General features: G+C 31.8%; 2 protein-coding genes across 2 annotated transcripts; one reads left to right on the top strand and one right to left on the bottom strand.

The window, feature by feature from the left end:
• Positions 1-7,194: 7,194 nt before the first annotated feature.
• On the top strand, positions 7,195-8,515 carry LOC113846655. The gene has a single exon (XM_027475147.1). It carries the CDS (start codon positions 7,222-7,224, stop codon positions 8,293-8,295), a length of 1,074 nt encoding a protein of 357 aa, XP_027330948.1. The 5' UTR covers positions 7,195-7,221; the 3' UTR covers positions 8,296-8,515.
• Positions 8,516-13,822: 5,307 nt separating this feature from the next.
• On the bottom strand, positions 13,823-14,608 carry LOC113874385 (zinc finger protein 10-like). The gene has a single exon (XM_027512607.1). It carries the CDS (start codon positions 14,606-14,608, stop codon positions 13,823-13,825), a length of 786 nt encoding a protein of 261 aa, XP_027368408.1.
• Positions 14,609-21,990: the final 7,382 nt, after the last annotated feature.

Genomic DNA, 21,990 nt, shown 5'->3' with positions numbered 1-21,990 from the left:
TAAATTAGATTGCATGACATAGGAAGGGATGCTCATAAGGCTGGACTGAGCCAAAGTCACCCTATCAGCTAAGAAGAGAGTGTTCATCTTCCATTGGAAGAGTTTCTTCCTAATTTTATCAACAAGAAAAGTAAAATTTCTCCTATTAGGTTTAGTGTGGAGAATGGGAATACCTAAATAACTCCCAATCTGGCTAGAAATATTAAAACCTAGGTACTCAGAGATGAACTCTACAAGAAAAGGGTCAGAGTTCCTAGAGAAGACTAGAGATGATTTATTTGTATTGATTTTTAAACCAGAGATAACACAAAATTCCTCAAGAACATTCCTAATCAAGAACATTCATAATTGTCACAATCTGATTAATATCAGCTTTAGCAACCAGAATAAGATCATCAGTATAAAAATGGTGAGAAATTTTAGGACCCTGAGTACCAAAACTAAAAGAGGACCAATCTCTACTAAGAATCCTATCTTGAATCATATGGACTAGTCTTTCTATGTAAAGAACAAAAAGATAGGGGGATAAGGGGTCCCCCTGCCTAAGGCCCCTATAGGGCTTAAAGGAGTCAGTAACCCCATTATTCTAGTTAATATGCATAGAAGGGAAAGAAATGCAGTGAGAAATAAGGCTAACCAGAGAGGATTCTAAACCAATTTGTTGAAGTGTTTCAGTTACAAAATTCCATCTTAGCTTCTCATAAGCCTTCTCTAAATCTAATTTGATGATCATGAAGCTACTTCTACTTTTTAGATTATGAAAAGAATGTATGAGTTCCTGTAAGACTAGGGCATTATCAATTCCCTGCCTGCTAGGAATAAAGCTGGACTGATTAGTAGATATTAGATTGGGAAGAGATTCTCTTAACCTATTAGCAAGAAGCTTAGTAATAATTTTGTAACTTAAATTACAAAGAAAAATAGGTCTAAAATTCTTAATAGAATCAGGGCTATCAACTTTAGGAATAAGAGTGATACCAGTCTCATTAACTGCTGAAATTTTAGTGGGATCATTAAAAATATCCAGAACCACACTTTAAAATAAAGGGGGCCAAGAAGTCCTATTGATTCTTAAAAAACAGAGCATGCAGACCATCAGGGCCATGGGACTGAAAGTTCCTAATATTAAACAAGGAGGATTTGACTTCTTCTAAAGAAATAGAGGTAGAAAGCCTGCACTTATTTGAGTCCCGCAGAGGGAGAAAAGAACTAAGAGTAACCAATCTAGAGGTGGTAGGACAGGGATCAGAGTAAAGGTCCTAAAAGTAATCGAGGGCTAGGGCATGCAACTTAATGGGATCATATTCAAAATTACCTAACTCTTCTTTCAAAGCTTCAATTTTATTCTTTTGCCTTCTAATTCTAGCAGCAGAGTGAAAAAAACTTAGTATTTCTATCTCCAAGGTTAAGCCACCTAGCCCTACAATGGTGATACCAGTAAGATTCCTCCTGGTCAAGGATATGCTGATAGTCCTTCCAAATATTAATCATAAGATTACACAGGAAGGGATTATTCCCATTGGTTAGTTTGCAAGCAATTCCCTCAATCCTATTTAGAAGGCGTTTCTTGTTATTAAAAATATTGTCAAAGTTGGATTTATTCCAATTAGAGATGTTCGATTTGAACCTTTGGATGTTATCAACCCAGGACATAGAGCTAACCCAAGAATTATGGACCTGAGTTTGGAAATCGAGGTGGGAGATCCAAGGAGGAAGAAATTTAAAAGGTGCACTATGATAAGGGGGCATTACTATTTTGAATTCTAAGTCAGAGGCCCATACTGTTAGATTTCAATAAAGAAAGGTGTATAACAGAGCTATACTAAAAGATATTCCTCCATCCCTTATTCACAACTACCCTATCAATTCTTTCCTTAGTATTACCTCTCTGTCAGGTAAAAAAAGTTCCCTTTGAAGCCCAAATCCTACAACTCATAATTAAGGAGGCAATCAAAAAACCTTTGGATTAGACCAAGGTTGGGAGAACTACCTCCAAATTTTTCTATTTCATAAAGAATGGAATTGAAATCTCCAATAACACACCAAGGGTCAGAGATGGATTGGCTAAAATGTCTTAGTTTAGTCTAGCAATCATTCTTAAGATTTTCTTGAGGACTAGCATAGACGGAGGATAACAGCCACTCAACCTGACCATGGCTGCAAATTTGCAAGTGGACCAAGTATTTGGATTTAGAGACAACAAACAATTTAATCCTATTATGGTTTCAGAGGCACCAGATTCCACCTGCGAATCCTACAACATCCACCTTAGTAACACCTTTTAAATGAATTTTGTTAAGGATATTATCAGCTCTATCCAAACCAACCCTAGGTTTAAAAAGGGCTAAAAAATCCAGATTATACATAGCGATCAAGTCATTGATAAGTCTAATAAAAGTCCTACCTTCAACTCCCTATAATTTCAAAAAAGACAATTTATAATGGAAAGGAGGTTATTGATTAGTATTGCTAAGATACTGGGAGCAAAGCAGGCTAGAGTTCAGTTTATCAAAATTAGCAGGGAAAGAGGATTCTTCTATAGGTAAATTATCTTTCAAATTTATATCCATAACATGAGTTCTCTCAGAGGGTCTATCAATAGGGATTTGGACATGATCTTCAAGATTTATCTAGTGTCTGTCAAGGTAATACCTAGCAAGTCTTGAATGGAACTTCCATTAGAGATATTGTTTTTGATATTTTGTTCGAGTATCTTCATTAGAAAAAGAATTTCCCTGTGATTTTGATTATGAGGCCCAGATCTATTTTGTTCAATTAAATTAGGAAGTAGATCAGTATCTTTTATGTTCTCATTTCTAACCTCCCATGATTTGTTATTTTTAGGTTTGAGATTTATTCTATTGTTTTTCTTAGAAATAAAGTTGGGAAGATTGGAAACATAGGAGCTTTTAGCTATAGGCTTAATAGTTAGTGGTTTAGATTTACTTTTTCCTGCAAAATTTTCTAAACTATGCTCAGTAACTAAAGTACTATGATAAGAGGAAAATTTTTGCCCTTCATCTTGAGTAAGGGTACTCAAAATCTCAAATTTAGAACCTAAGGGATACTCCTTACTTTTTTCATTATGGACAGGTGATCCTAAAGCTCTAGGGTCCCAGAATTTTTTTCTCAAAGGTTTCTTGGCTAACATCCATGGGCCAAATTTGCTCGGTTCATTTAAGTTTAAAATATCCTAAGAGTTATAACTATCATGTCCATCTTGGCCTACTAATGTAAAAGGCTCCTCATCATTAGCCATTATCGACACACAAGAATTGGATTCTTGGTTGGATTTATCATAAGGACACTCCACCTTATCTAAGCAGTTCTTTATCATATGACCATACTTACCACATTAAAAAAAAATAGATGCAGGCCCTCGTATTCCACCCTAAACTCCTGCCCCAGGACCTTAAAAGACAGAATTAGTGTTTTGTTTAAGTCTAATTCAATGCTAATTCTTGCAAACTTACCCCTAGACAGAAGGGATGTATAAGGATCAATTTTAAGCATCGTCCCTAAGCAGGCCCCAACTTGTCAAAGAAATTTTTCATTGTATAGTTCAAGAGGGAGATCTGGAATCCTAACTATTTTTCTAGGGCTATACTCCTTAGGTCTAAATAAAGGCTTCAATCGCTGAACTAGTAGATAGTGATCTAAAATAAGCCATGGTCCCTCGAATAAAGCTATTTTATAATCCTCAAGATTATCAAATTTGACAAGAAAAAAGTCATTATTCAAGTCTAGAATATTAAGATGTTCATTTTTACCCCAAATAGTTTTTAATTTTTGGCTAAGAAAATTAAAACTTATTGATTTACCTAGAGGCTTGATAATTAGGGTAAATTTCTATGGATTACACCATAATTCATAATCTTCTAAGGGAATCTTGAGTTCTGGACACAAGTTCTAGGTCATATTCTCCCCATCACTTTTAACAGGTTCAATTTCTTCATTATCTAGAGGAATATTTAAATCCTCCATCATTGATTTAATAATTTCATCATCATTTTAAAGTCAGATTTATGTTATTAGCAGCTAGGACTTTTTTCTTATAAAACATACATATATGGGATTTAGGAATAGAAGACACCTGATTTGCAGGGACTGCAAAAATGTATTCTTCGTGCATGTTAGTGGTCTGATCCTCAAGGCCTGATTCGGGGTCCATCTTAACTTTTTTTCGTGCTGCGAACCATTAGATCCATTTCCTAGGGTGAATGTTTCTCTAGTTTTAGTTGGTCCATCACCTGATCGTGCCTTACTCCAAAGAAATCTTAAAGAGAAGCTAATTTGAAAACCTACAACGCTGTGCCGCCACAAGAATGTTAGGATTAAGAAAACTCTAACAGCACAAAAGTATATTTCTTTCTCCACAAAATAAAGAAAACTAATCTTGGAGAAAGTATTTGAACATTCGCAAAAAAGTATTTTACTACATCATTTTAATTAAATAGTAATTACATGTATTAATATTTACCTAATTTTGTCACGGTCACTAATAAAATTCAAAAAATGTTGTAACATTAATGTAAGGACAGTTTTGTCTTTGTCACAAATTAAATTAATAGAATATTAACACGTGTCATAATATGCAAGTTTTGTCTAAAGTATAAATTTATTATTAATTAATTATTATTAATATGCAAGTAAGATAAAATTTAAAAATCTAAAAATATATTTATTATTATTAATTATTTAAATTCAGTATAAAATTAACTTATTATTTATTATTCATTGAGTTTTTAAATAATTATTAAAAAATATTTATTATTTACTTTAATTATATATGTAGATTCTAACGCTTCTTACTAAGATTTTTTATACGTACTCTTTTATATAATATTATAATATATTTTTTGATAATTTTTTTCTTCATCTAAACTAAAAATATATTTCGTTATCCAAAATAATTTATTCTATAATTTTACAATCATGGCATGTCGCCAAAGATTGCATAGTTTCTAAATAAAACTTTCATTTATGTGTGATTTTTAAAAATTTCTTATTATTCCCTGTAATTTTATAAAAAAAAACATATTTTTATAATTTCAAAATAAAAAAAAAACTAAAAAAAGAAGAGGGCCAAAATTTGCATTTAATGGAGGCAATATTCTTAAAATTCAAAAATAAAAATTTAAATTGGATGGTTGAGAAGCATTGCACATGTGCACCACGTGTAAAATCACTTAGATAATGACATGACAAAAGCTTCCCCTTTATTGCTTCTTTCTTCTACCTTCCCTGTTATCACTTCAATTTGGCATTCTTTGAAGCTTCCCTCCCTCATTCATTAACCATTTGTGTCCATATTCATTGATATTAATATTGTCTATTTAGCAGGCAATACTACATGGAGTTTCCTCAGATTGTGGCTCGTGAAAGTCATCCATATGTTTTGTCTTTACAGTAAGACTTTTTTTTTTATTATTATTTATATGGGATATGTTGGGCTTGGCATGGCAAAAAAGCTAATGAATTATTAATTGTTCTCAAACTTTATTTTATTTATTATGGACACAATTAACAAAAAAAAAACTAAAATTTTAATGATCAAAAAGTTGTTACAGTTGGCAAATAAAATCAAATTTAAAAAATAGGAAATTAAAATAAAAAAATTAAATTAAAAACTAAAGTATTACTTTTACTTAAAAAAATCTAATCCAATCGTGCAATGATAAAATTTAGGTAATTCTTTTGAAAAACATATTATTTATAAATTAAAAATAAAAATTTATTTCTGTAATTTTCAACAACATTAATATTTTATTCGATTGGTAAGATAAGACAAATATGATAGGCTATATTTTTATTTTATTTTATCAAGAGTGTTTACTTCCTAAATTTTATATATATATATATATATATATATATATATTATATTATTATATTATACTTATAGTATTTATTAAACTTATGAAATATGATAACTTGTAATTTTAAGTTATTCTATTCTATTTTTATAATAAAAATTATTATTTTAAAAAGTACAAGTTAAGAAGATTAAAATATTATATATTTTTTTTCTGACTCCCGTCGCATAACTTCTTTATTATTATTGTTGTATAAAATGTTAATTATTTATAAAACACACTTTTAATTTATTTTATAAATATATTATATGAATATTATATTTATAAAAACATTTTTTAAAAATAGTCTTATAAAACATATTTTACTAATTTATAAATATTTTTAAAAATATTTTATTTTGTACAAATAAATTTTAACTGTCAAAAATTGACTTAGAAATATATTTTAATTTTAATTTTAATTTTAATTTTATTTGTATAATTTTTAAAATTTTAAATTTTTCATGTTTATATATATTATATTAAAAATATTAAATTAAATCAAGAATTATTTTTAAAAAATATATTAATTTAGATAAAAGATAGTTTTATCATTTTTGTATAATTTATACCTCATGCTATTATTATCTTTGTTAATTTTAAACATTAAATAAAATTGACACAATGTTATCTGTTTTATCATCATAATATGTTGTGTTAAATATATAATATAATAAAAAAGTATCTTATTTTTATCACATTTTAACTTTATTAAATAATTTTTATAAATTAGGATAATAAATATATATAATTTGTGATTTTAATAATTAATTAATATAAAATAATACAATAAATTATTTATTATGATCATATTATATTTTTACCTAATTTTAACACATTGTATTTTCTTATTTAATAAATAAGTTATAAATTCAAAAATTTTGTTAAAATAAAAAAATCAATTTTAACTATTATTTTTAGTTCTATTTATAAAAAACAAATTATTAATTAATTTATTTTAATTATAAAAATTAAATATTATTTTAAATGAGTTAATCGATAAATTATTTATATAATATTATTTACTATAAAATTTTACTTACCTATTATTTATATATTTCAATATATTTATTTTTAAAACTATTTAATATGAATTTTTTAAAATAAAATATAAATTTATAACATATATTTATTTGTTATTAATATTTTATAAAGATGACAAAAAAAAAAAAAGAATTGGATAATAATAAAAAACTAAATTTTTATTTAAATATAAAATATTGTAATTATTAAACACGTTAAAAAAAATTTAGAAATTATTATGAAATATTTGTCAGACACATACATTGGTACGGTGACAAACATAAATTAAATTGGTACATCAATGGATTAAGATCGGGGAAAGGAAAAAAAAAACGTTTTGGTTAGTATGCGGGCGAGTAACATCGCAGAATCTGCAATCCATTTCGTGGAATCTCACTCTCATCACTCACTAACTCACTCACTCGCGCAGCAAAAGATGCAGAGTGGGACGCGCGCGGAGGCAGAGCGTCTGCTAGGAATCGCAGAAAAACTCTTACACACCCGCGATCTCATGGGGTCAAGAGAGTTCGCCGTCCTCGCTCAAGAAACCGAACCCCTTCTGGAAGGTTCCGACCAGATCCTCGCCATCGTCGATGTCCTACTCGCCGCAGACAAGCGCGTCAACAACCACCCCGACTGGTACGCCGTCCTCCAAGTCGATCGCCGCTCCGACAACCTTGAACTCATCAGAAAACAGTACCGCCGCCTCGCCCTCCTCCTCCACCCCGACAAAAACCGATTCTACTTCGCCGACCACGCCTTCAAACTCGTCGCCGACGCGTGGGCTCTACTCTCCGACTCTATAAAAAAATCCAACTACGATAAAGGCCTCTCCTTCTTCTCCCCCGTCGATTTGTCCATCCCGAGCTGGGTCCAGCAAGATAAATTACCCGTCCGCAGGACCGGCCCAGTGCCTGGGCCCGGGCCCGGGATTGGGCCCATCGATCGCAATAGCGCTTCCGCTAGAGACGAGATTTCGGCGGACGAGAATTCGCGGCAAAGAAACTCTTCTTTCTGGACTGCGTGTCCCTATTGTTACCGTTTGTACGAGTACCCGAGGATTTACGAGGGTTGTTGCTTGCGGTGCCAGAATTGTGAAAGGTCCTTTCACGGCGTTGCGGTGCCGTCGTTGCCGCCGCTGGTGCCGGGCCAGGACGCTTATTATTGCTGCTGGGGATTCTTCCCCATGGGGTTTGTTGCCGGGAGTTTTGATTCGCCGGAGAAAGAGGCTGCGGTGGGGGCGACTCCGCCTCTGCCACAGGCTTCTTCTTCGTTGCCGAATTGGATGCCGGCAAATGGCGGGGCCAGTGCGCAGGCAACGCCGGTGGCGGCCAGGGTGGCTAAAATGGGGGTTTCGAATGGGGTTGCTTCGGGGTCAAAGAAGCGAGGGAGGCCGAGGAAGCATCCTTTGCAATCCTGAGGTGGAAGCGCCTTATGGGTTTTTGAAGATAGAACCTAAAAGTGCTGTTGTTAGGTACTGTTGTGTTTGTTTAGTTTGTTGGTTTTGTAGATATGGTTAAGTGTCTCTTGATTGGTATATTTTACTTTGTAATTTTTCCTCTAGGGTTGATTATAAGCCTTATTGTTGAGGTGGAGAACAATGTTGCGTGTTTGCTATAGTTGAAATTAGATTCACATAAGTTTTCTTAAATCTTAACTGCTAATTTTATTATTTTAAGCGGTTTTCTTAAATTTTTTGGTTTTGAAGTAACCTTTTCTATCATCAGTGATAGTAAGTTAAGTTTGGTGTTTGGTGCTGCGATTATATTTTGATTGTTAAGTGTTGAACGTGATTGAGATGCCTGGTCAAATTAATTTAAACCATAGGTTTTATATTGGAATGTTCGTCCTGTATATGGAATTGATTCTGGGTGCTAAACAAACAAGAACTACTGAAAATATGGGAAAATGCTTGAAAGAGAGAATGAGTGTACCTTCGCATAAAGAGGCAGTTTGATATTTATAGGCTTTGAGTTGAGTGACAGTGATCTTGAGCTGACTAGCCTTTTGCCAGATAGTTACAAGGTCTTCTCCTTGTTGGGCTGTGTTTTGCAACTCAAGCCTTCCTTTTATCATTGTAAAATCAGACAACTTCACAGCAATGGCCATTTACGATGACTAGTTTTGCAGTAATGAAGTGCTATGTAAATGTATGAGTACATTATATAGCTTAATGCATATAAAAACTTAGGCTTTGTTTAGGAGTTTGGAGGGGGAGGAAAGGAAAAGGTTTGAAGGGAGAAGGAGGAGAAGGGAAGGGAGGAGGGAGAAAGAGGTTAAGCCCCTCCCTTGTTTGGATGTTTAATATTAAGACGGGAGAGTGACTATGGGGTTTACTTATATAAATAATTTTAAAATTAATATTTTTATTTTTTAAATTTTTTTTAAAAAAATTATCACTTGAAAAATTAACATTTAAAAAAACAGTTAAAAAAATCTTATTTGTAAAATAATATGAAAGAGTGGGAGAGAGAAAACTCCCAAAATGAGGAAACTAAAAAAATAAGCTTTTAGAGGGTTTAGAAAAACCCTCAAAACTTTTCCCTCTTAATTAAGCAACTCCCAAACAAGATTAATTCCCTCTTAATCCCTCTGCTCCCTTCCTTTTTCCTCATAAACTTAACTCTCAAACATAGCCTTAATGAATATCAATGTTGTATTTGTTATTACCATGTATATAAAAACTTAGTTTCTTATAAATTAGTTGTGTCCTGTTATTAAGCTTACTTACATTGTTCAGAGCATTTGTTTCATTGTAATTTCTGTTACTCAAGAAAATTCTATTTAGAGTACTTCCTTCTACATTCAACCCAAGATTTAGGCATTGAGAATCAGAACCAGCTTTTGAGGATTTAGAGGTTATTCATGAAGCTTGTGTGCTTCTCACTGATAATGAACTTTAGATTTGGACTGACTGACTAGGAGCTTTTGAAGAACTTAACGGAGCTTTCATGCTTTCAAATCCAGAAATCTCTGTTTTGTATCCAGTTCACTGTGTGAAGAAAAACTCAAAATGGTCTAACTCTGTTGCAAAAGGAGAAGCAAACAGGCCCCAAGGTCCCAAGGCTCTCATTAGTAGCACACGAAGTCATTACTTGGGTGTTAAATTACATTTTAGAAACTGATATTATGTACTAGTGTACTGAGGACTAATCAAAATCCATCTCAGTGTAGCTTGATTCTGTGCTGTGCTCAAAAGCTGATAGTGAGATCATCTGGTATTTCCTGTTCACGTTTAAATGAGCAGAATCCACATTTTTCTAAACGTTACTGTATGTAGTTTTGCGTTGTATTCATGTTGGTAGGATTATCAATGTGTTAGGTGTGGTAAGAAGTCATTTGTTTTCTTTCCGTATGTAGAAAGGGGTCATTTGTACACATACAAATTTGTCATAAATAAATATCATACAAGCACGTCGGTACTCGTTCATATTTGATTGTAAATCAGTATTCCTATTCTAATCACTTTTGTCAAGAATGTGATTCTCGGCTGTGGCATTTATAAGAATACAGCAACTCAAGCTCAAATTTCAGCCACTAGAGCACAAATTCTCTTTTGAAGATAATTATTTAATACAAAGAAGTTGCGATCAATATACTTAAAATTATTCATTGGCATAAGGCATAACCCAAACAGTTTTCTGTTGTTTTACTTTGGTGTTGTGGTCATTGAAACCAATCATTGTTGACATGTTGAGGAATTCGGGCGGGGCTAAGGTAAAGAGGGACAATGATTACTGCTATAGTCAGTGACAAGGGAGGTGACTGAGATAATGGTTCCAAGTCTGTTTTGCTACATTTCACTGTCTCTGCATCCTCTTTTAAGTTTTCATTTTTGTTCAGAAACATCATATAGTGGAAATGCCCACTAGTTGAATGAATGAATCAGGAGATTTTATGATTTGTCCATGGAGAGACCTACATGGCCATCCACAATAACGACCGTGGAAGAACCGCAGGCATGTTCAAAATCTTAACACAAATGATTCCACAATTATTATGAATCCAGGAATTACATATTCATGATGAATCATAACTGAATGCCTTGACTGAAATGAAAATCAATTTTGGGTTGGATCAATATTTTATGCTACTTGGTTGACTCTGATTTTCTTTGAATTTGATGAGCGAGGAGGATAAACATGACTCTGTCAAACAACAACCAGCGTTATAGGTATATTTTTATATTATTTTTAATTAAATTAGATTTTTAGATCAGTAATTTATACATTAAAATTTGGTATTAAAGGTTAACGTGAGATACTGATGTAAAATTCTTATTTTAATTAAAGAATTAAAACGCAAGTTTTAATGATTTAAAAAGTGAAAAAATGTTGTTTAATAATATAACTTTATTAAATATTTGCAGAAGAGTTTTATTATGTATATATAATATTTCTCTCTATTTTTCGTGGTTGGGCTTCTCCGTCTTAAGTTGAATGAACAGCAAGAGGTATGATAAACACCGTTGATTTTATAATTTTGGAAGATTGACTTTAACATTTTGCATTTACAGTTGCAAAATTATAAGAGAAAAGTTTCTTTCAAACGCCTTTGAGCCTCTGAAATATAATACATTTGTTACAGTTGAACCAAAAAAAATGCTTAATATTAAACCCCCTGTTTGAGGTAATCAATTTACATGTCTCTTTGTATTTTTTTTTATCTTGTCTCTTTAATTGAAAGATAAATTTTCAAAAAAATGCTTAATAATTAAGGGAGAATGTTATTATTTAAAAGAGATGTATGGAGTGTCTCCTTGCTATACTCTTTCATTTTATACCATTTAATTTTAAATTATTTCAAAAATTTGTTACTTAAAAATATTAAGCATTATTTTTCTGTCAAAAATCTATATGCGGTGGTAGTGGTATCTCGTGCAAATATTTAATTAATTTTCAATTGCATTCTAATTCTTTTCATAATGACATTTTAATAAAAAATTTGTTACAATAATTAGTAATTATTATAAAGGTTATCTAGGTAATTTTTTAATTTTAATTAAAAATAATATTAAAAGTATTTGAAATACTACATTGCATTTCTATTTTTATGCCAGAGACAGGATACGGATATTTTATACGCTTTGTCATCCTTTTTAGTTAAAGATGAAAATATCACTATTTTACTTTTATTTTATATTTTAAAAATATTTATTTTCTTTGCCCACAAGTTTCATTACCGAATTAAAAATCCAACCAAAATTGAAGGACACGCATCCAAGTGGGCTCCTAAAGTTATCTGCTGGGCTTGTAACAATTTCGAGAAACAATATTTTCCTTTACCCCCAAAAAAAAAAAAAACTTTTTTTATTATATTTGAAAAGTCTTAAAATAGACAGGACTAAGTTTCTATTTTAAAAGGCAAATACTAATTAACATTGCAAGGACACCAATTTAAAAAATTATTAATACACTTTGACTATAATTTTTAATAGATTTCATACACTAATTTAATGTAATTTTTAATAAAAACTTTTTATTTATTAAATTTTAACTAATATATTTATATTTAACAAGATCAAATTTAAAATGCATGTACATTTAATTAAAGAAAACTCTGGAAGTCAAATGAATACTTTTGAGAGTATCTCATGCAATAATGCCTTAACATGATTTAACAAACAAGAATGGTGCCAAATAATGGCACGGGTTTCATTTTGTGAATTACAGAGTTAAGAACATAGCATTGTAATCGGTTTCATATAACAATTGCAAATAATAAATTTATACAAACTCTAAAGAGTTGCACCATAGCTATATCAAAGTTAGACCTGTAAAGTTTATATTAACAAATCTAATTCTATTAGATTAAAAATATACCAACAAGAACATTAACCTTAACGACTAACATTTTTTTTTGTCTATGATTTTTTTAACCAAGATTTGACAAGTGTAGTCATAAAATTAATTAAAAAAATATTTTTCAATTTCCAATTTTATACTCTTATTGTGTCTAAACTTTAATTTAATAATTGAATTAATAAAATTTAATATTTATAAAAAATAATTAATTAGAGTATATTAAACAAAATTGACTCTCAAATAAATGAATCGATTCTAAGTATGGATGCAATGTAAACACATGCGCACACCCACATACAAGAAAATTCAAGTTTGGTTGTTTTCTTTTTTAATAAGGTGCTACTAACATAGTTTTTAACATATTATTAATTATTGACTAAAATTTACTAAAAATTATAAAAGAATAAATAAAAGTAATTAAATTAGAAGTGAAAATTATTAAATTAAAATTGAGACTCAATTTTTTTCTTATTTAATAAATTTTAGTTAATAACTAAAAATATTTTTTAAAAAAATATGTTAGAGTGTGTTGTTAATATTTTTTTTTTTACGCTGCAGTTCTCACTGGTTTTTTCTTTTCTTTCCCCATCCATTATTCAAGAAGTGGTGAAAGAATAAAATTTTCTTGGGAATTAGCTTAAGTGCTTGTTTAGGAGTTATTTGAAGGGTTTAGGGTTTAATTAATTAACAAAATTCACAGAGAAATTAATTAAAATAAATTCTTTATACCTTAATATTTTTTATTGAATAAATACTTAGATAGATTCTTTGTCCTAAAGTGCTCTTAATAGATTTCACATTTGAAACAACAACGACTCATTGAAAAATTGAATCCAATCGCCATTGATGCTACACCAGCATCGCATTGAAATTCAATTCACGATGAAAATCACCATAAATTAAAATAGACAATAAATTTTATGTAAACAATAACGAATACCATAATCTAATAGATAATGTAAACAGAAAATAAAAATACATAATAAGTAATAAAGATAGCAAACTAGCAACATCAAATGACAAATGGAAGCAACGAGGACTATAGAGAAAACATTAATTATATTGGACTAGACCTAGCAATGGAATAGGAATTAAACATAATTTTAAATTTCAGCTGTAACAAATGTGTCTGGTGCCTGGTTATTACTGAAATTGCATGTTGTTGCAATTTGACCTTGATGATGTCAATTGATGGTTCCCGGTATATTGATTTCCCAAAAGGTTACCAATGCCAGAATGAGCCATGGTAGCCCTATTAGATGCATCAAGTGAAGGAACTTGGTTATGTTGAGAATCAACCACATCCCTTAAGTACAAATTTTGTGAAGTTTGAGCATGTGGAGTTTTAGTAGGCACACCCCAAGGGTTGGTCATCCCAAATTGGTGCCTTGGGATGGAAGTCTTATGCAACCCTTGGTTACCATAGCTAGGTACAAAATGAGGCCATGACATATGAGGCATAGGGTGCATGTGAGTCCCATGATAAAGGGATGGTGAACCACCAAGGGGGTGATGTTGATGTGCAATGGTTGAGTATGGACAAAAATGAGCACCGAGTCCAAAAGTTCCCATTTCAAATTCTTTATCCATCCTTGAGAGAACTCTTTCACGCCTATGAGCATTTTGGTGTCCACCCAAAGCTTGAGAACTTGGAAATTTCTTATTGCAAAATTTGCATGAGAATTGGCGTTGCTTAGGCTTGAACAATTGATGATTATTGTTTTCCACAAGTTTTGGAGCAAAACTTGATGATGAGCCCTCATGGGCAATCAAGGATTTGCTTGTGAACTTAGATGAGGATTCACCTTTGTTATTTCCAAGACTTAGAGACAGCAACAACTCTGAATCTACTGCATCCATGGCAGGTGACTCATCAATCTTGTGCTTGAGCTTTTTGCTCTCAACATCTCTGACAAATTGTTCTGACATTATTATCAAAGAAATATTCTCCAAAGAAGATATTGGGTACTTCTTAAGAACTTTTTTTTGGGGGTTTATGTGACTTTGAAGAGAAGGTATTTATTAAGAGGAAAAAGAAATTGCATCTTCAATAAAAGGAAATACATCTAGGGTGGATGTATCACATAGCCTTGACATAGCAACAAATTTAATTGTGTGGGAAAAGGAGTTCAAAAGACCTTGAAATGTCAAACTTCAAGATACATGATAGAAATTTCTTGTAATATGCTATAGATTATTACTTATTTAATTTATTGTCCTATGGAATATGACACACCTAATAATAATATGTATACATGATTTGTTTTTAAAATAATCATCAATATCTAAAAGATCACATTAGACCTTGACTAATTTAAGTAGAGTTTGGTAAAACCATTTAAGTGAAAAAAACAATGCTTTTGTTTCCTTTACTGTATATTTGGTGAAACTTCAAGAAAATCAAACTCTTTATCATTTGTACCGCATCATTTTTTATGTATCATTCATTAATATACTTCAACTAATGATAAAAATTTAATTTGTGTTGCATTTGGAATTCAACCACCCATAATTTACCCTAAATTATGAGTTTATTTTTAGTCCATGCCTTCGTAACATTGCATTGTATTCGTAGCCATTTCTTCCATAAAATCATTCAATTACATCATGGCCAGGGGAGGAAAAACAAGTATAATGTATAAATTTTTTAATTTCATATGGTTTGCAAACTCATGGCAAACAAATATATGGTTAGCTGACTATGACTATAGGTTTATTCGATCAAATTCATTAGTCAGTAAACACTCCAAAAAAAAAAAAAAGAATAGTCAACAATTCAAACTTAACTTTTTGCTCTTTATCTTATCATAACAATTAATTAATGTATCCAAAAATCCTTTTAATTTATTTTTTTTGGGAGAAATGAATTATATTATAATTTTCGCTTTTGAAAAATGATTTAATTCTTTTAATCTATTAACCATGCTAATTTGACTGACTAATAGAATTAATGCATTCCTTTAAATGTGCCATGGACCCATATAACAGTCAGTCTTTAATATATATATATATATATATATATATATATATATAATGCCAATTTTTGTAAATAATTACTAAATATAAGCTTACCATTTGAGGTGATTGTGTATACAGGTAAAGCCTCTTAAATATTTGTAAAAAAAAAAGGGATAAACAAAAATTTGGAGCTTGACATTGTCATATTAAATTTTAGCTTGAGAATACCTATTCTTATTGTAATTGATGCATGGAAATGAAAGTGGCACTTAAAGGATAATGAAATTTCATAATGAGATTGATAATTTCTTTAGACAACGATTATTTTAATAAAAGTAATACTATAAACTAATAATTTCTTACAGTTGGTATATGGTTTTTAAATTTTCTAGCAATGTCTGCCTAATAGGTTTTATATTATATAATATTCTATTAAAATTTAATACTTTATACAATCATACACCGGTGACTTTCTTCTGAAATAACAATGGAGTATTCAATTAGCATAAAGTACCTGTGAGTTCAGTCATCATAGTAAAAAATATATTGTTAAATTTAATTAATGCACCAGTGTATATAATAAAATTTATATATAATAATATTTTATTTAAAAATTATAAAATTTTATTTAATTCAATACATTAATGTTATTAATATTCACTACACTAAAAATAAGATGTAAGAGCGATTCCGCTTGAATTAAGAGAGTGGTTAGTGGCACTTTAAAATCACGTGCTATCCAATGTCTTCATTTTTTGAGAGCAGTTATTTAACCGCTTTCAAATGTATATTTTGGAGAGCGGTTACGCAGTTAACCGCTCTCAGAAGTTCACCAAAGAGAGAGGTTAAGCGCGTAACTGTTCTACAAAATATAGTACTTTAGAGAGCGGTTAAGATTGAATCGCTCTCACAAGTTAGACTAAAGAGAGCATAACTACTCTCAAATGTATATTTTGGAGAGCGGTTACCGGTTAACCGCTCTCAGAAGCTCACCAAAGAGAATGATTAAGCGCGTAACTGCTCTACAAAATATAGTACTTTGGAGAGCGGTTAAGACTGAACTGCTCTCACAAGTTAGACTAAAGAGAGCGGTTGACAGGTTAACCGCTCTCTTATCTCAAACTTATGAGAGCGGTTATAATTGAACTGCTCTCAGAAGTACATTTTGGAGAGCGGTTCCCCTTTAACCGTTCTCCAAAGTGAACTTCTTAAAGCGGTTCAACTTGAACCGCTCTCCAAAGTTAGGAAATATTTTTAAATATTTTAATAAAACTAGCATAAAATCTTTTTTTAGCACACCTGGTCAATTATATAGTATTCAGAACCAATTCAAACAGAATATAAAATTCTAATAGACTTTGATATACCAGAATTTTAGAGCAATTGCATATTGTATTATTCAATTACAACTCACATGTACAGATTACAATCAATCAGAGTCTCATATTTACACATTTTGCCTAGCCTTTAGAGAAAATTATCTAAATATTGTAAAAGAACACTAATAATCTATTGTGCTTAATGTGACCTTTAAATATCTATAGTACATATATGAACACTACTCCTTTTGCAATTGATAAATTTTTGTTGTCAAGAAAAGTTGGCATCTGCACCTCTGAAAAGTACTGAAATACAAGGACGGAGAAAACAAAGCTTAATTAATTAAGTGAAATAATAAGCATATGGCAAATGAATTGGAATGTGTAAGATTATTACATTTACTGGGATTACAATTTGTCCATGGTGCAAAGCATCTCCAATGAATAGACACACATAATATCCACAGTCATCATTATTTGTTTGCTTGGGACACTGTTGTGGAAGATAAAAATCAAATAAAACAGCATTAACTAAGAATGATATATAGTGCAATTACGATTTAGGTGAAAATTAAAAACATGAGATATGATATAGTCTTACCTGTACAGTGACCCATTTTGTTTGACTCATCTTTGTACTAGAGGGCTGCACTCCCCTCTCTGCTCGATACGTGATAAGAGCACTAAGAGTCGTGAACCAAAGAAATTAGATATATTTGAACCACTTAACATTAATCATAGTTGGTTGACATAAATGAATGCTTACTTATTAAATAGGTTCTACATGTGTGTTCTCATCTTCAGCTACTTTCGTAGAGGGTCCATATAATAGATAGTCTCGTTAGCAGTATTGATGGCAACCAAGACCCAATGTTGCCTACCACGAGTACAAATATCATTTTAAGATTACTAAGTTAAAAGTTATATGCTAAATTATAAAACATAAAGTAGAGTCTCACTGAGATTGACTTACCCAACATTATAAGGTGCAAATATCAAGTGATCTTCACCCATATGACGCTTCAACATTTCAGCTTTGGATTGAGCGCTTCATCCATTTCATACGGAGATATAAATGAGAATCTATTTGCCATTGTCCCATGCAAATAAGTTTCATACAAATATCTTGTTTTGCAAAAGTAGAATTGAACATCATTAAATAAAGGTTATAAAAGTTATAAATTGACTATGAATTATATAATTTGAAAATTAATGTACCGTATGTAAAGGTTAATGCTAGAGGCACTCAACCAATGTCGACGTATGACCTCTATGATGTTTTCCTTCCCTACAATGTCACAAAACTCTTTACCCCAGTGCTCACTTATCAGTTGAATTGTAGCTGTATCAATGACTTGATCACTTCTCACAAACAACTTCATCATATTCAAGCATGCAACACCTTGGGCTTTTGCCAACTTCAAAATCTCTGATGACACACAATCAGTGTTACCTTTATTGGATGGACCAACAATTGACTCTTTTGAGTATCTTGTCTCTTTCCCTAACCCTTTACCTGATGAAGGGGCAACTTGAAAAGAACAAACCTTTTAATTTTAACATCTAGCAACAGGAACTATAAAGAAACACGTTTACATACCTTGGGTCTTAAAGTGATTAGGGACAATGGCCAAGCAACATAAGTACCAATGACATCTCTCAAGGAATACAGGTTTACTTGTTCATTTGGGACAGGCAGTGCAGAGCCATATTATGTAAGAACTATAGAAACCTTATCATGCTCTGGAGGAAGAGCCATATTATGTAAGGAGTCCCCAGCCATTGTATGATATACTCTACCTCTTGCAACCAGGCGAAAATGTTTGTTCAAGTATAGCATACAGTCATGATCACCCTACAAATGAAAGTTTTTATATTACACAAAAATTAAATCAAAAGCAGTAAACATTAAAAGGTAAATGATGATTTACTGTAGTTTAAATACCTCTAGAATCTCAACAGATGCAATTGGTGTGCAACTGCCTCTATGGCTGGTAGAAGGTGCATCTACATGCGTTTGGGGACCAATATCGGCCATAGGTTGCATTTGAGGAGCAATATTGAAAGGGGGTGGCATACATGGTGGTGGGGAATGAGTGGGGTTGAATGACATCTGACTTGACATGAATGAGGGTAGTCTCTGACCCCCTGTCAACTGTGTCACTACATTGGTCAAATGCGCTATCCAATGCTTCATGTTTTGCCACTCGGTAGATGAAGGATGTGGACATGTAGCTGGCCCAAATGCAGATTTTTGAGTCACCCCAAAACCTACAGCCCTCACGCGACCTAGATGCTCTCTTACACCAAGTGCTTGAGAGAGTATGTCATTTTGGGCTGTTGATTCAGTCTCAGCGTCTGGAGTGACCTGTGAAAGGGTTTCCTACAATAAACATAACAAAAAACCATTAGGAAGGAGAATTCAAAATAAAAGTTAACGTATTTGTCCAATACTAACACATTAGTATTAAGTACTTACAAATTCATTGACCATTTTTTTAACTTCTTCGTTATCAATGCTACCTTGTTTATTTACCCTAGCAACTTTCCAAATGACATGTCGAGGTACTAAGGTCAAATTGGATGCAGATGTAGCAATCTACACAAATTTAATAGTTAAATGCCCTCGTTAATATGTTTAACATAAGACAACACATTAGCATCACATTGTTACATAAGTCGTAAATTTACATACCAACTCTTGCTCCAACTGAGCATATCCCTTAGCTGACCTCCTGTATCTGTACGACATTGCTTTTGCCCTTTGTGCATTAGCCTCACTTTCTTTTTGAAATAAGGCATTCAGAAAACGTACCAAATCAATACCCATTTGTGATGGTGACAGTAATTTGATATAATAATGTGTGACATGGTACCTTGAAAGTTTCTGTGCAGCTTTGGTTGACAAAGTCCATCCAGTGATCAGTGACTGTGATGAATCTTTGATATTTCTTCGAAGGATGGGGAACACAATTTCCATCTTTGTCATAGATATGTTTCCTCAAATGTGTCCGGAATGCACGAAGGTCCCGTCCAACTATAGAAAGAACAAAATCTTTGTGAACAACATCCACTTCAAAAGTTTCCTACATTGGAAACAAAAAACATATTAGATAAACCCTCTTGGGTAAACCAACATAAAATAACTGAAACGATTATGATTGTGTACCTTAACTTGCTCCCAAATGTGTTCTTTAACATTAGTAGGGACATTTGTCCAATCAGAATAACTGATTAACACTGTACTCCTAGTAACAAAGCCAATGAAATGTGCAAATTTTGATCTGTTAGGGTCTATCGGTTGACCTTTTCCATTCTAACCAACCTATATGCAAATATAAATCATAAAGACATTTTAGTGTTACTAATATTAGCATAAAAGATCATTGAATATCATTGCAAAATTCATTTATGGTAACAATTTACCTTAAACTTTTTTCCTAACTTTCTTGATTTGCTAATGGACTTAAGTTTGGTAATCCCTCTACCCTTCTTCTTATTTGCCTCAGCGGAGTGATGAGAGGAACTCCCATCCATGCTATCTAAAGAAGTCATCTCTATAAGACAGAAGGTAAAGTTTAACATTAAATAATTACATTTAGGGATAAAGTAAAATCATAAAAACAAATTATAATCAATTCAAATTTAATATGAAATGCACCTTTTCTTTTTTTAGGAGCCTTACTAAGTTTCTTATGACCTTTTATTGAATGAAATGACGGATTCAACCAAATGCCCTCTTCATGATCATGTCTTGCATAAATACTCTCGTCATATGTTAATGTATCAGCAATTGACATGTGTTCAACACTTCTCAAAGGATCGTCCTCCATATTAACTTCTTCTTCTGTTAATTCTCCATCGGTGAAAGCATTTATTTTATTAGACATTAGGACAATTGACCATGACTTGTCAACAGAATCTACGACGTAGAACACCTGTCGAGCCTGTGATGCAAGGATAAACGAATCATCTTGGTAACCGACCTTTTTAAAATCGACTTTGTCTTAACATACCCTTTTTAAAACTAAATTCCACTGCTTCTATTCTTAACATATCCTTTTAAAATCTTCATATATCTTTCAACGGGATACATCCATCGCATATATGCAGGGCCACACAATTTTGTCTCTTCCACCAAGTGAATAGTCAAATGAACCATGATATCAAAGAATGACGGTAAAAAATATATTTCTAGCTCACATAAAGTTTCAGCTATTTGGTTTTGCAAACATGGTAATCTCCCAGGATCAATCACTTTGCTACATATTACCTTGAAAAAGAAACACAACTTCGTGATTGCCATCGAACCTTCTTCGGTAGAATAGACCGTATAACAACAGGAATTAAATTCTCTATTAATATATGGCAATTATGAGACTTCAATCCTTTTAACTTTAGGTCTTTAAGTGATACAAGACTTTTAATGTTTGATGAATACCCCTCTGGAACCTTAACTGAATAAAGAGTCTCACATAAAGCACGTTTCTCATATCTAGACAGGGTACATGCTGTTGGCGGTAAAAAGGTCTGATATCCCTTCTTCACTGGAGCCAAATCGGATCGTATTCTCAACTTCACCAAGTCAAGTCTTGCATTAATGTCATCTTTCTTTTTTCCCACAATGTTTAATAATGTACCAATCACACTTTCACAAACATTTTTTTCAACATGCATAATATCAACAAAGTGTCTTACGTATAAAGATTTCCAGTACGGTATCTTCTTCCAATCTGCGATTGAAATTTGTTTGGCAAAAAGTTTTCCAAATGTTGTTCTTATATGTTTAACCTCATCAAATATTTCTTTTCCACTCTTCAAATAAGGACATCGTCGTTCTTCACAACTTCCATTAAAAGCTTTTTTCATTTTTCTGAAAGGATGATTTTTTTACAACCACCTACGATGCCCTATGAAAACATTTTTGTGACAATGGTCTAGTCTTACATAATCTATTTTTTTCTAACATATTGGACATGCACATTGACCTTTGATGCTATAACCAGAAAGATTTCCATATGCAGGAAAGTCATT

The sequence above is a fragment of the Abrus precatorius genome, unplaced genomic scaffold (assembly GCF_003935025.1).
Source record: "Abrus precatorius isolate BTA unplaced genomic scaffold, Abrus_2018 Scaffold8, whole genome shotgun sequence".
Lineage (NCBI taxonomy): Eukaryota > Viridiplantae > Streptophyta > Magnoliopsida > Fabales > Fabaceae > Abrus > Abrus precatorius.
The sequence above is the reverse complement of the archived record's forward strand: the minus strand, read 5'-3'. Positions and strand labels throughout refer to the sequence as shown.